The 14209-nt window shown below is 47.6% G+C and overlaps 2 protein-coding genes and 1 long non-coding RNA gene across 7 annotated transcripts in view; 1 reads left to right on the top strand and 2 right to left on the bottom strand.

The window, feature by feature from the left end:
- LOC108306514 overlaps positions 1-14209 on the top strand; it is a 95806-nt gene that overhangs the window by 58691 nt on the left and 22906 nt on the right. The gene's annotated exons all lie outside the window — the stretch shown is intronic.
- Positions 525-3079, bottom strand: MFSD6L (major facilitator superfamily domain containing 6 like). Its single transcript, XM_017531464.2, has one exon. It carries the CDS (start codon positions 2536-2538, stop codon positions 781-783), a length of 1758 nt encoding a protein of 585 aa, XP_017386953.1. The 5' UTR covers positions 2539-3079; the 3' UTR covers positions 525-780.
- The window catches only part of PIK3R6 (phosphoinositide-3-kinase regulatory subunit 6), a 64919-nt gene continuing 53838 nt past the window's right edge, over positions 3129-14209 (bottom strand). For 4 of the 5 annotated variants that reach the window (XM_017531462.2, XM_037739590.1, XM_037739589.1 and 1 more), the window contains 2 exons: positions 6725-6837; positions 3129-5409 (listed from right to left, as the gene is read on the bottom strand). In XM_017531462.2, coding sequence (XP_017386951.1) covers positions 5208-5409; positions 6725-6837 — 315 coding nt within the window. In that variant the 3' untranslated portion in view covers positions 3129-5207. Of the gene's footprint in view, positions 6143-6724; positions 6838-14209 lie in introns of all 5 variants that reach the window. The other variant, XM_017531463.2, reaches the window with a different exon arrangement.

Here is a 14209-nt window from a genome sequence, read left to right as displayed (position 1 = left end):
AAAGAAAGAAAAAGAAAAAAAAAACTTCATGTGCTCTTGTGAGGTGGAGCATGCAAAATGTGAGTTCAAAAGACATGAAATTGCCCTTGCTCTGATGTAAATGTAGACGATGATTCTAAGTGGGACACACATTTATGTGAAGGTAAGAATGAAACCTATTAACCTCCCACTCCCTCCTCCCCCAACACATAAACATTTCCCATTATTTTCTCCTGTTGGAAGTACTTGAGTGTAAGTGTGGGCACTTGTATATCAGTGGGGACAGAAAGGAGTTTGTTTTCGTGACCATTCTTACCTGCCCACAGCATGGCTTTTTTTAGGAGCAGGCTAATGCATTTATGACCCATGGGAATGCCATGATTCACCCACGTCAGCTGCCCCTCTTCCAACTGAATCCTGCAGGTCCCCATGGTCTTCCTGTCACTGACAGTTTGATCCCTTCCACCATTGCTGAATTCAACAGCACCTGAGTCAGGACTCTTGCAAACCTTACACGTCAAAATATAGTGACTACAAAGGGAAAGTTTTTAAAAGCAAATGTATTCTTCCCTCATTGTTTAAAAAAAGATTGAATGGCAAGACGTTAAATCTCCTTTTACTACAAAAGTAAAGAAAATCATGCAATGAGACGATCCTTTTGGGCCTTCAGCATAGACACCCTCCCCTTTCTTCCCCAAGGCTCCCTGCAGTCCAGGGCAGGTTTCTGTCCTTGGCAGGCTGAGCTTTGTTCAGTCCCCTCATTCCTTCCTAGATCATAACACTCTGGATTTCTCAGCCCTTTCAGTCTGGTTCTTCCCTCATGGCCTTCACAAGCCAGTCCCGTTCTGTCCCCTGCTCAGAGTCACTGGTGTCACTCACCTCCAGAGACAGCAGCTTTGAGTACTTGATTTTCTGCTCTTGGGGCAGCCTCCGCTGTATGGACAGGAAAAAGGCCAACCAGAGCAACAGAACCACACAGCAGGCCTGGTAGAGCACAGCCAGGCTGAAGCGCATCACCACGAAGCCCCCGACAAAGCTGCCCAGGCTACAGCCACTCCTGTAAAAGTGGCCTCGGAACAAGGCACTCAGAGCCCTCTCCATGTGGGGAGTGGTCAGGTCCTCTACTGAGGCCTCCACAGCCCACCACAGAGCCCCATTGCTAATGGCACTCAAGATTTGAACAGGGAGGACAGACCACCAGCTCCACAGGAAAGAGTAGTAGAGCAGCTGCCCAGCGAGGCAGCCCAGCCCCAGCCCCACCAGGCCTGCCCTGGACAGTTTCCTAAGCAATGTCATTTCAAACAGATGAAGCAGAATTTCCCCCATCAAGCTGAGGGCAACCGAAAAACCCATGACCAGCTCGCTGCTCCCATGGTCCTTCATGTGCCAGAACAGAAAGTTCTGGACAGTACTGATGATGGCTCCTATCAAAACAATGGTGGAGGCGAGGAGAATGAGGCGGGGGTCGCCCCTCACAATAGACAATGCTTTGACGCTTTTATAGCTGGGCTCCCACGGCCGATAGATGGGAATGGGAAAGGCAATGCTCATCAATAAGGCCAGGATGCTGACCACCGAGTAGCCATAGAAGTGGACCACACCCTGGGGGCCACTGGTCATCAGGAAGCAGTCCAGCTGCTCCACCAAGGCTGCGATGCCACACACACCTGCCGACATGCCCAGCAACCTCCAGACCGACAAGCTTCTGTATCGGTCAGTGGCATCAACAAAATCCAGGTACTCATAAAGGCTGTCATCTGCCACCTGCTCCAGAGGTGCTGTCAGCAGCTCCCAGAATGCCAAGGACCCCAAGGAGAGGATGAAAGTCCACCGCAACCCTTCCAAGGACAAGTCAAAAGCCCAGGGTTTCCCCTGGGTCCCTGACAAATTGGCTGGATTTCCGGGACCTTTCCCGGCAGGAAGCAAGGGGGGGTCAGTCTTGACCACCTCAAAAGTAACTTCCCAGGGATGACCTTTCAGCCCTGAAGTGTCAGGATGGAGGAGAACTTGGGATGTGGTCCTAGCTCCTTCTACAGAGAGTGCTAAGTAGCTGTGAAGATCACCAAAAGTTTCTTGGTCACTTTCACCAGGTGGCTTTCTGAAGCTAGGCACCTCCACCTCTCCAGTCCTCTTGGTTGGGTGGCTAGAGGCAGGCTCTTGGGCCAAGGTGATGTTCACAGGTAGTGTGACCCCCAGTAGTGCGTCAGTGCTGGTTACGCTGCTGCTTCCATTACAAGGGAGGTGCACCCAGTTTTTGTCTGCCAGTGGAACCAGGACCATCAGCAGGCTGGCCCCCACCGAGCCAAGCAGGGAGCCCATCAGAAGTGTTCTCCGTTTCCGGTAGCTTTTGGCCAGGATGGCACAGATGGGAGCCCAGAAGGCAGCGATCAGGTGCTTGGTTCCCATTAGGATGCCCACCCAGGGCGCGGCCAAGCCCAGCTGCCTCAGGTAGAGGGTCAGGAACGGGGTCACGCAGGCTTCCCGGACCCCGCACAGCAGGTGAAAGAGCTTGGCTATCCCCAGAGCCCTGCTGATGTCCCATCGGGGGTTGGCGCTCATGGCTGTCCGGCTCCTTCAGGCCTGGGCCGACAGAGGGCGGAGCTGGGCGCAGGGCGGGCGCGGCCGCTTTTTCCCGGGAGGGAGGCTCTGGGGTCGGGGCTCCGAGCGAGTGGGACTGCGACCCGGGTCTGGGGCAGCGCCACGGTCACCAGGTCAACGCCCGCCCCCAGCCAACGCCCTCAGGTCCTCCCGCCCGGAGGGAGAGGAGCGGTGGGGGCGGGGGTGTGGGTGGGGCCGGCGTCCCGCGAGCCGCACCTGCCACGTCCCGTCGCCACCGTGGGCCACCTGCCCGGAAGTTCGCAGATGCACAAGGGGCGCGTCCCGGGACCTGCACGGTGCTCTCTGAGTCCCGGCAGCCAGGCTCCTCTGGCTGCCACTGTAGCCCAGGAGCCTGGGCTAAACACCTGTCCTGCTTCAGGCAAGTAAAACCGTCAGAGTCTGCCTGCGGGGAGCCAGAATGGAACGCATGGTATCCACTAGGCTCTCTCCCTCATCATCTTCAGGTGTTTACCCCATCAGTGACCAACAGCTGACACTGCAAATCCCATAACCCTGTCCCCACCCTGGCCCCAAGAATCCCACTCCCCTTCCCTACTTCGTCGTTCTCTCTAGCACTTATCACTGTCCAAGGCAGTACAGGTTTATCGTTTATGTGTTGACCTTGTTTATTGTCTGTCTTCTCCAGAATCCAAGCCCCAGGAAGGCAGGTGTTTTTGATCCCAGGGCCTAGAATGGTTTCATTGGATGCATGCTGCCCTCGGAAGTGGCATGACCTTGGGTGACATGGTTGTCTCCAGCTGGGAAAATCCCTAAGGAGAGCTGACAGCCGATGGCAGTGGTCCAGGGACACTCCTTGCAGCTGATCTGCCAGCACATGGCAGCCCCCAGAACCCTATGTATGTGCTGCTTAGTTTTAATCCACACCTAAGGGTGCTCAGGTGCCCTGTATGAGAGTACACACAGCTGAGGTGGTTAGCTAGCCTTTCATCAAAAAGACAGAGATAGCTAAGACAAGCACTTCATCTTAAATCAACAGAAGTGTCTTCACTAATGAACATAATAGATATTATAAATAGTTTTTCACTGGTGAAATTAGTGGTGTCTAAGTCACCTGGGTTGGGTATAATTTTTCTGAAAGCATTTCTTCTCTTGCTGGAACAGGATATAATAATCTAGAGATTCCAGTAGTCCAAACCCTTTGGAAGGATGCTGTAGGGTTTGCTTCAGAATGGTCCAGTGTACAGCCCCTGATTCAGTAAGCTTTTCATACAAGGCTTGCTCAGAGCACCTAATTTGGCTGGAGATGGAGCAGAAGTACTTGGCAACATATGTCTATGTGTAGTGGAATTCGATCTATGACTTGCCTTCATTGTCAGTTAGTACACAGTATGTGGGGGAGGAGGCTTGGGGCCTCACTTAACCTAAATAACTGGTAAACGCTGCAGATGTCTACTGAAAACCTAATGACTGAATGATCAAATTGGTATGAATCTGTTTACATTCATGCCAGTGGGAGGAAAAATAAAATCTAGTCTCCTCCAGGTAAACTTACTCTAATTCAATGCTACTGCAATCATTTCAGGTTTAAAACCACCTCAGTCACACTGATGATAGTCCCTAGTCCCGCCCTTCCCTGGGTCCTGCTGTGGACAACCTCAGTGGAGAATATCACATCCATCCACTTCTCAGTCCTGACCTGTCCTGGGTTCATGTCCACTGGGAGGCAGGTGTCAGACTCCAATGTGCCTGGACATGTGCAGGTGTGCGAGAGGCATGTCCTGGGGCCTGCAGGGTGCACCCCAAGCTAGACCATGGGCCCTGTCCAGCCTCTGGCTGCTGGTGTTGCCCAGGAACTTGGGCTAAACACCTGGATTGCTTCAGGCAAGTAAAACCATCAGAGTCAGGGTGGGGGCAGTGAGAATGGAGTGAATGGCATCCACCAGGCTCCCTTCCTTGCTGCACTGTGCTGGTGTCTGTGAAGGTGCCCACAATTCTGCACCTGGCCTTCAGGTGCCATGCTTCACACTGCTGCTTGAGAAAATCTCTTTCTGCTGCTCATGTCCCATACAGGCACAGGGACTCTCTCTAAGGCTGCCCTTGGGCCCCTATGCCTCTGCACCCCAGGTGGTCCATCTTACACTCTCGTTGGCATTGAGAATGTGTCCTGCCATTGAGACTTGCTTCCACTCCTGGGGCAATGAGGCCCAAGGCAAAGTGCCCTCTTCTCTATTCTTGGATTCCCAAACTTAAAAGGGAAGCTTCTACCACCCTCACCTTACCCCCATGCCCACCATCATCCCCTGGCACTCCATCTAGGTGATAGGACTCAAGTCCAAGCATTTTGTCCTCTCTGTTTCTTTCCCCCGACACCATACCTGTTTCTGGGGATGAGGAAACTAAAGATGTGTCATTGATCTGTTTTACACCTGGATGTAGGCTTTTGAACATAAATCCAAGAATTTTTGATGTATTTAATCTCTGGCTTGGGCAGTGTGGTGGCTCACACCTGTAATCCCAGCACTTTGGGTGACTGAGGTGGGAGGCCGAGGTTGCCTATGTTCCTGGGCAACATAGGAAGACCTCATCTCTACCAAAAAAAGCCTCCAAACAAACAAACAAAAAAAACCCCAAACCTAGTAGGGCATGGTGGCATGTGCCTGTGATCCCAGCTACTTGAGAGGCTGAGGTGGGAGGATCACTTGGTCCCTGGAGATCAAGTGTGCAATGGGCTGTGATGGTGCCACTGCACTCCAGAGCAGTGACAGAGCAAGCAAGAGGCAGGAGACAGAACATACCAGTTTATACTTCACAGATCTCTTACCTGGCCCAAGGGGACTCATTGGGTTATATAAAGGACTGCCCTGATGATTCCTGTTAACATATAAACATTGCTAGGTATGAGATGAAAGCAGGACTTCAGTGTACATTTATTGAATCTGACATTTTTCCCTCACCTGATAGAGGCCCTTGCCTGGGCTGTGTGAGGTGGGCAGTGGCCTGAGAGTGGGAAGGGAAGAGACTTGTGAGGGAGGCCGTGCCATTGCTATTCCCTGCTTCCCATTTTCCCCTAGGACCACAGGGCTCTGGTCAAAACAGCAGCTCTAACCCTGGTTTTAAGGGCTGGGTGGGGAGCTTGAGTGGGAGAGGACAGTGGGAGAAGTGGGAATTAAAGCTAAATGATGGAGTAGCCATTTGTGTGAGAAGCTGGGCTTGGTGTGCGTGTTCTCAAGCAGCTGTGGCATTGCCTGGGCCATCCGTAGGCCTCCGTGTGAGCCCTTCTTCATCACAGCCCGCGCAGCAGGCTCCCTGTGCTCCCAGACACTCGCTGGCACCTGGTCAAGGCCAAAGCTGCCCCGCAGAGCTGGGCCTTGCTCTGGCTGTTGGTGTAAGTGTTTGGGGTTGGTGGGGTAGTATATCCTTCCTCCTGGGCCTGCTGTCCCCACAGGCTCACTGGACAATGCCAGAGAACGTGTTGATAGGCATCAGGAGGGGTTTGGGCTTGGCTTTGGTCGTTTCCATCTCCTTTTCCCCATGTGAATTGAGCCACGGTGCCTTGGACTTCTGGGTCCCAGAACATGGTTCTGGGCAGGGAGCGACCTCGAATCTGTGGGTGGAGAGAGACTAGCTCAGGTGACCCATCTCAGGGATCAGATCTGCCCAGGGCATCTGAAAGGCAGAGCCGTTATTGTAGGGCATAGAGGAGGCGGCCATGCAGAAGAAAGAGGAAGAGTTTGGACAAGAAATAACAACCTGGGCCTGGCAGGAGACACCTGAAGCAAGCGACTCTGTGTATGCCTCCCTTACTCCAACACACCTCCTGAGGGGAAACCAGTAAGGGTCGGCTAGCTGGGACACAGATGCCATAGAAGGTCAGCCTGTGTGGTAGGGGCCCAAGCCTACAGAGGGGGCTGGATCAGGAGGCTGCAGGCTGAGTATATGCAGAGGCATCTGGGGAAAATGCAATATCAGCTGCTGCCCTGAGTCAGCCATTCATTTGCCTCAACTTCCTGGATCCAAGGCACAGGGCAGTGGCCTCAGCCCATGCTCACCAGGGACACCTGCCTGGCCACAGGCTCTGCCTCCAATGAGGTGCCTTGAGCTAGAGGCAGAAGGTGGCAGGAGCTGGCACCTACTTCGGTTTGTCCTATGGGCCCTGGAATTCTAAGGGTGGCAGGCCCAGCCTCACCTGACCACATCCCTGAAAGTGCGTTGATCATCCTTGTCCAGTGACAATGTCAGCAGCCTCTGGTCCTGGCTCTGGATCTGGATATTGTTTGTCCTGAAGGTGTTGGTCACTGTCTGCAAGGGAGAGATGGTGTGCATGAGTGTTGCCTTGGCTCAACAGGTAGCCCTGCCAACATCTCCTACCCTGGAATCTGGTGTGTTTCTTCAGTTTAGAACATGGGGTCCCCAGCTTCCCACCTGCAAGTGGCTGAGTAGTGACAACCCTGCACAAACTGCTTCTAGGCTGCCCTTGCCCTTGGATCTTACATAGTTTTTTCCATGTTTTTCCAAACTGTTGTCCTTGATTTTGAACACAAATGGGAATGCTGTGGCTAGTGCTTGCCAGGTTGTCAAGTTGCCTGAGCTTGAGTGTTAATTTCTTCAACATTTTCCAAGCACCTCCTATATGACCGGCATGTTAACATGTGTGGAATTTGGGGGTATTTCAGGGATTTTAAAAGTCTTGACCCCAGTTCTCAGCATTAAATCACATACCTTATTTACCTGCAGCAGACACAGAGGGTCTAGAAAGCAGCCAAGGACCCCACACCTCAGACCAGGCCAAAGGAAAGCACCCCCAGGCACCCTTATAACTCCTGACATGAGGGAGTAGCTCCAGAGAGGTCGCCTCCCACTGGGCAGAGAACTTGGAGCATTGTGGGTTCCAGGTGGAACGTTCAGAGGTTGTGGCTCATTCCACAGACAGACAGCAGCTTTGGGAAATTTACAACCACAGAACCCTGGAGTTGCCAGAGGCCTTGGAGACCATCTTGTTCAAGTGTTCCTAACCCTGGCTGCCCATAAGAATCAATTTTCAAAAACATAGTATCGGCCTGGCATGGTGGCTCACGCCTGTAATTCTAGAACTTTGGGAGGTGGAGGCGGGTGGATCACCTGACCTCAGGAGTTCAAGACCAGCCTGGGCAATGTGTCGAAACCCTGCCTATACTAAAAATACAAAAAAAAAAAAAAAAAAAAAAAAAAAAAAAAAAAAAAAAAATAGCTGGGCGTGGAAGCATGAGCCTGTAGTCCCAGCTACTTGAGAGGCTGAGGCAAGAGAATCACCCAGGAGGCAGAGGTTGCAGTGAGAGACCGTGCCATTGCACTCCAGAGAGCAAGACTCTGTCTCCAAAACAAAACAAAAAACCATAATAGCAGAGATTCTGATTTAAGTGGCATGGAGTTGAGCCCAGGCATGGGCATTTTTTAAAAAGCTCCTGCATGTAGGCAGGGCTAAGAACAACTGCTGAATTTTTCAACGTCACTTAGGAGAGGCAGACAGCCTAAACTAGGGGTTTGTGCATGCCCAGGAATTTCGGCTGAAGTTTTAGCGGGTGGAGGTAGGCCAGCCAGAAGTCTGTGGACAGGGTGTGCAGGATCCGCTGGGAGGAGGGTAAGAGCATAGTCTCTAAGCCAGGCTGCCCAGGCTCTAATCCTGGCTCTGCTACTTACTAGCTGTGTGACCTTGAGCATGTTTCTTAATCTCTCTGTGCTATCTTTTAGGATTGTTGTGAAGATTAAGTGAGACCATATATGTTAAGTGTGTGGAACAGAGCCCAAGACCCTATTAAGAACTCTTTATTAATTATAATTTTCCAAGAAGGAGCCAAGCATGACTATTGTCATGTTGGACCAGCCTGTCCAACATGGTGAAACCCTGTCTCTACCAAAATTACAAAAAAATTAGCTGTGCATGGTGACAGTCATCTGTAATCCCAGCTACTTGAGAGGCTGAGGCAGGAGAATCGCTTGAACCCAGAGGTGGAAGTTGCAGTAAGCCGAGCTTATGCCACTGTACTCCAGCCTAGGCAACAGAGTGAGACTCTGTCTCCAAAAAAACACAAAAAACAAACAAACCCTTTGAAAAGCACCTTTAGTGCTCTGGAGCTGTCAGCCACAGTGGGAGGTTGTGGTCAGGGGGCCAGGCAGTGGAACCTAGTGGGCACTGACTGGACAGCTAAAGGAATGATTGTTGATACTGGAATGCCACTCACGACCTTCTAGAAATTCTTGGAGAGATTGCAGGAGGCTGATGTCCTGCATGAGCTGGGGGAGGGGTGGGGGGGTGGGGAAAAGCCAGGTGTTTTCTGTTTGCTATAGTTAATGGAATTGCACCTGAACTGATTGCAGCTGGTGAGTGAAATGCATGGTTTCCTTAGGTTAAAAGACTGGAGCTTGAATATGACCCACTGAAGCCTGCACAGTGGTAGCTATAGGGGCAGCTCTCTGACTCTCAACTTGGTGTTCCTTCTTTAGCATCAGGCTGCTCTAGGTGTCCCTGGCAGGATTTGGGCCCCCATGACCTGGCCATGGACTTGGCCCCAACTTCTAGGTAATCATATACTGTCTCTGGGCTTGCTCCCACCTGCCTGCAGTGTAGGCAGATACCTTTCATTTCCCTTTGTGGTTTGCACACCTAGACACTCCCTACCTGCTTGGCTTTGGCCCATACGGACCACAAGAGTTTTAGATTTTAGTCTATAAATGCAGCCATGGAAGCCAGCGGAAAGGGCCAGATGCAGAATTTGCAAAGGATTCTGCTCTCAGTAAGGTGAAGGAATGGGCAAAGGGCTGCTAATTGTTTCCTGTTCTCTGTTGGTGGCTACCAGTTTTCCATACCTAAAACCCCAGTTCTTCTGTTCTGCTTTATTTCCCACTTATCTTCTATTTCAGACTTCCAGTCCAGCTAAGGTCATATCTGACCCTTAAACTTACTGAGCCAGCCACAATGGCCTTGCCCCCATACCGTTCTTCAAGCTGTCTCTGCCTTCTTTCTCACTCCAGCTCACCACGAGCTTCCCCTTACTGCTCAGTGGTTATCATCCAATCCATTTATACAAAACATACCCGTGGACCTGCCTGGTTCCGAGAGGAAAGCACAGCTACTAGAATTTTCCCCTAGCAGGGTCCATGTAGGGATAAAAGGGAACTTGCTGAAGTGATAAGTTTAGACTTTCAAAAAGCCCCTGACCAGGAGGTTTAAAGAGGTCATTAAAAACAGAAACCACTTTAAGGAACTGACTTTGAAAGAGGAAATGCAACAGCAAGGTAAATAGGTCCACCTTGGAACCTAACACTTAAATACTGGATTGCTCTGTGAGAAGACAGATTTTAGCTCAAGGCAGATGTCTCAGCCAATCAGAGCTCTCCTACAGTGGATAGGCTGCCTCAGAAAGAGTGAGCTTCCTGTTCTGGCATGAGATGGAGCACACTAGATGACTCAACAAACATCTGGTGAGGCCCTGCTGCAGGCGAGACACCACACCAAATAAGATGAGGGTCCTGAGCCTAGGGAGCTTCCAGGTCATTGACATACAAACATCATGCCATTTTTCATGTCACAAGTGTTTCCATGGCTGTGTCTGCAGGGTCCTATGGGGGCAAGCACAGAGGTGGTTCACTTAGCTCACCTGGGTGAAGGAAGGAGGCTGGAGATGTGGAAGGAAGGGGGAAAAGCATTAGGAAGGACCTCCTGAGGGAGATGACACTGGAGTCTCAACTTGGAGGATGAGTAGGAATTATAAAAAGAAGGTGGGGAGGTAGAAGGGAGGAATGAGGTTTCAGGTCAGGCAACCAGCATGAACAAAGGCACAGAGATGTGACTTCAGGAGCACGTCCAAACAAATGGTGGGAAGGGCCTGCAGGGAGTGCTCAGAGCTGCAGATGGAAAAAGTGGTGGAGTGAAGCTATGCAACACTGAAGAGTTTTTCTGTCCTTGGAGAATAGGAGACGATGGAAGGGTTTTAAGGATGGAATAACATGGGCAGGAAGATGGACTTAAGGAGGATCAGATATTGCCAGGGAGACCAACTGGAAGGGGATAGATGAAGGTCAGACTTGGGTTGACCAACTTGCTTGATTTGCCTGGAACTTTCCTGGTGTTAGCACTCCAAGTCCCAAGTCCAGAAAACCTCTTTAGTCCCAGGTAAATTGTGATAGTTGGTCAACCAAGCTGGACAAGATGGGAGAGATTTGAGAAGTGTTCCATCAGGACACAGGAAAGTGAGGAAGATGAGGCAGCAGGGATGACTCCTGGCTTTCTGGCAGAGGTGATTGGTTAATGATGGTACCATTAAATGCAACAGGGGATATATAAGGAGGAGATGAAATAAAAATGACTGCTAACACATACATAATGCTTACTTAGCCAAGCGCTCTTCTAAGAGCTTTGCATGCCACAATCAATCCTCATAACTGGATGAGGTAGGTAATGTTATTACAGTTGGCCCTCCATATCTGCATATGTGAAACCTGCAGATATGAAGGGCCAACAGTAAGGGACTTTAGCATCCATGGATTTTTGTATCCTTGGGGGTCCTGGAAACAATCCCCCATGGATACCGAGGAACAACTGTCTCCCCATTTTATAAAACAATACTGAGTCACAGAGAGATTAACTTGCTTAACATCATATAGCTGGTAAATGGCAGAGGCAAGATCTGAACCCAGACAATCTGGCTCCAGAGAGCTCTTAACTATTGGAAAGTACTAGTAGGCTTTGATTTTAAATATCTTGAGTTTGTGGTGTTGTGGGACATCCAGTTCATGCTCACTTAGTTCAATGCAGGAGTCAGAAACTCAGGTATGAATATCAGAGCAGGAGATACAGATTTGGGAGGACTTAACAAATGGAACTAAATCTTTGTGAGTTTGATAGTCCAGGAAATGAGAAGAGAAGTGAGCCATGGATAGAAATTGAGGACAGTAGCTACTCAAGGATCTAGGAAAAGGAGTTCAGGGAAAGAGGCCAACAAGTAATAAGCATGTAGAAGAAAGTCTGTAAGAAAGTGGTGTCCCTGAATTTATAGAGTACTTAAAGACTCAGAGAACAGGGTTTAAGCTCTAGTGATGGAATTCCATTCAAAATTGATCAAAGGAATATAAAACATTTATGACATTTATGACAGTGCTAGAAGCCAGCTTCACTGAAGTATATATAAATATAATTTCAAATATACACATTTTGTCTAATCACCTAAAAGGAGAATCCCATCAGACTAACAGCAGGCTTCTCACCCAAAACCTTACAAGCCAGAAGAGGCTGCGTTTCTATTTTCAGTCTTCTTAAAGAAAAAAAGATGCCAAGAATTTTGTATACTGCTAAACTAAATTCATAAATGAAGGAGGAATAAAGTACAAACCAGACAAGGAAACACTAAGGGAATCTGTAACTACTAGACAGGTCCTATATAAAATGCTTAAAGGATTTCTAAACATGGAAACAAAAGGGTGATACTCATCATTATAAAAACACAGGAAAGTATAAAACATGTAGGTCTTATGAAGCAATTACACAAGACTGCAAAGCAACTACGTAATAATTATGACAGAAACAAAATCTTACATATCAATACCAACCTTAAACGTAAATGGACTAAATGCTTCACTTAAAAGGTATAGGCTCAGCTGGGAACAGTAGCTCATGCCTATAATCCCAACACTTTGGGATGCTTGAGTCCTAAGCATTAAGACAGGATGATTGCTTGAGTCCAGGTGTTTGAGACTAACCTGAGCAACACAGACCTCTTCTCTACAAAAAGTTTTAAAATTAGCTGGGCGTACTGGCTGGCACGGTGGTCTCAGCTACTCAGGAGGCTGAGGTAGGAGGATCAATAAGATATAGGCTGGTGAAATGGATAGGAAAAACAGGATCCAATTGTATGTTGCATACAAGAAACTCAATCCCATTTATGATAGCTAGAAAAAAAAATACCTAGGAATACATTTAACCAAGGAGATGAAAGATTTCATCTCTGCAAGGAGAACTACAATACACTGATGAAAAAAATCATAAATGACTCAAACAAATGGAAAAATATCCCATGTTCATGGATTAGAAGAATCAATTTAAACAACCATATGGCCCAAAGCAATCTACAGATTGAACATAATTTCTATCAGACTACCCTCATTCTTCACAGAATTAGAAAAAAATTCTAAAATTTATATGAAGCCAATAAAGAACCAATATCCCTGATGAACACAGATGAGGCAGAATAGCTAAAAGGCAGAATAGCTAAAGCAATTCTAAGCAAAAAGAATAAAGCTGGAGGTATCACATTACCTGACTTCAAATTATATTACAAGGCTATAGTAACCAAAACAGCATGGTACTGGTAAAAGTAGGCACATAGATTAAAGGAACAGAGCTAGAAATAAAGTCATATACTTAGAACCAACTGATCTTTGACAAAGTCAACAAAAATATACACTGGGGAAAGAACACCCCATTCAATAAACGGTGCTGGAATCATTGGAGAGCCATAAGCAGAAGAATAAAACTGGACTCTAGTCTCTCACCATATACAAAAATTAACTCAAGATGGATTAAAGACTTAAATGTGAAACCTGAAACTGTAAAAATCCTAAAAAAAAAAAAAATTAGGAAAACATCTTCTGGACATTGGTCTAAACAAATAATTTATGACTAAGTCCTCAAAAGGAAATGTAACAAAAACAAAAATAGACAAATGGACCTAAATTAAAAAGCTTCTACACAGCAAAAGAAATAATCAACAGAGTAAACATAATCTACAGAATGGAATAAATATTTGCAAACAATGCATCTGACAAAGGGGCTAATATCCAGAATCTACAAGGAACTCAAAACAACAATAAAAAGACAACCCCACAAAAAAATGAGCAAAGGATATGAATAGATATTATTCAAAAGAAGACTTACAAGTGGCTAACAAAGAAAAATGCTCAACATCACTAATCATCAGAGAAAAGCAAATGAAAACCACAGTGAGATACCATTTCATACCAGTCAGAATGACTATTATTAAAAAGTCAAAAACAACAGATGTTGGTGAAGATGCAGAGAAAAGAGAATGCTTATACACTGTTTTTGGGAATGTAGATTAGTATAGCCTCTATGGAAAACAATATGGACATTTCTCAAATAACTAAAAATAGAATTACCCTTTGATCCAGCAATCCCTCTACTGGGCATCTACCCAAAGGAAAAGAAATCATAATGTAAAAAATACACTTGCACTGATATGTTTATTACAGCACCATTCACAGTAGCTAAGTCATGGAATCAACCTAAGTGTCCATTGATGGATGATTGAATTTTTAAAATGTGGCATATATATAGATACACATATCTACATATATGCACACACATATACACACACACCGTCAAATACTACACAGCCATAAAAAGAATGAAATCATATCTTTTGCAGCAGCAGGAATGGAACTAGAGGCCATTACCCCTAGAGAAATGACTCAGAAAATCAAAACCACATGTTCTCACTTACAAGTGTGAGCTAAACAGTGGGTACACACAGACATGCAAAAGGGAATAAGAGACACTGGGGACTCCAAATCATTGGAGAGTGGGAAGGAGATAAGGGATGAAATACCATCAGTTGGGTATTCAGGTGATGGGTACATTAAAAACCGGGATGTCTCTACTATGCAATATATCCATGTAACA

This window comes from Cebus imitator, unplaced genomic scaffold (assembly GCF_001604975.1).
Source record: "Cebus imitator isolate Cc_AM_T3 unplaced genomic scaffold, Cebus_imitator-1.0 Scaffold72, whole genome shotgun sequence".
Lineage (NCBI taxonomy): Eukaryota > Metazoa > Chordata > Mammalia > Primates > Cebidae > Cebus > Cebus imitator.
This window is presented reverse-complemented; position numbering and strand designations above follow the sequence as displayed.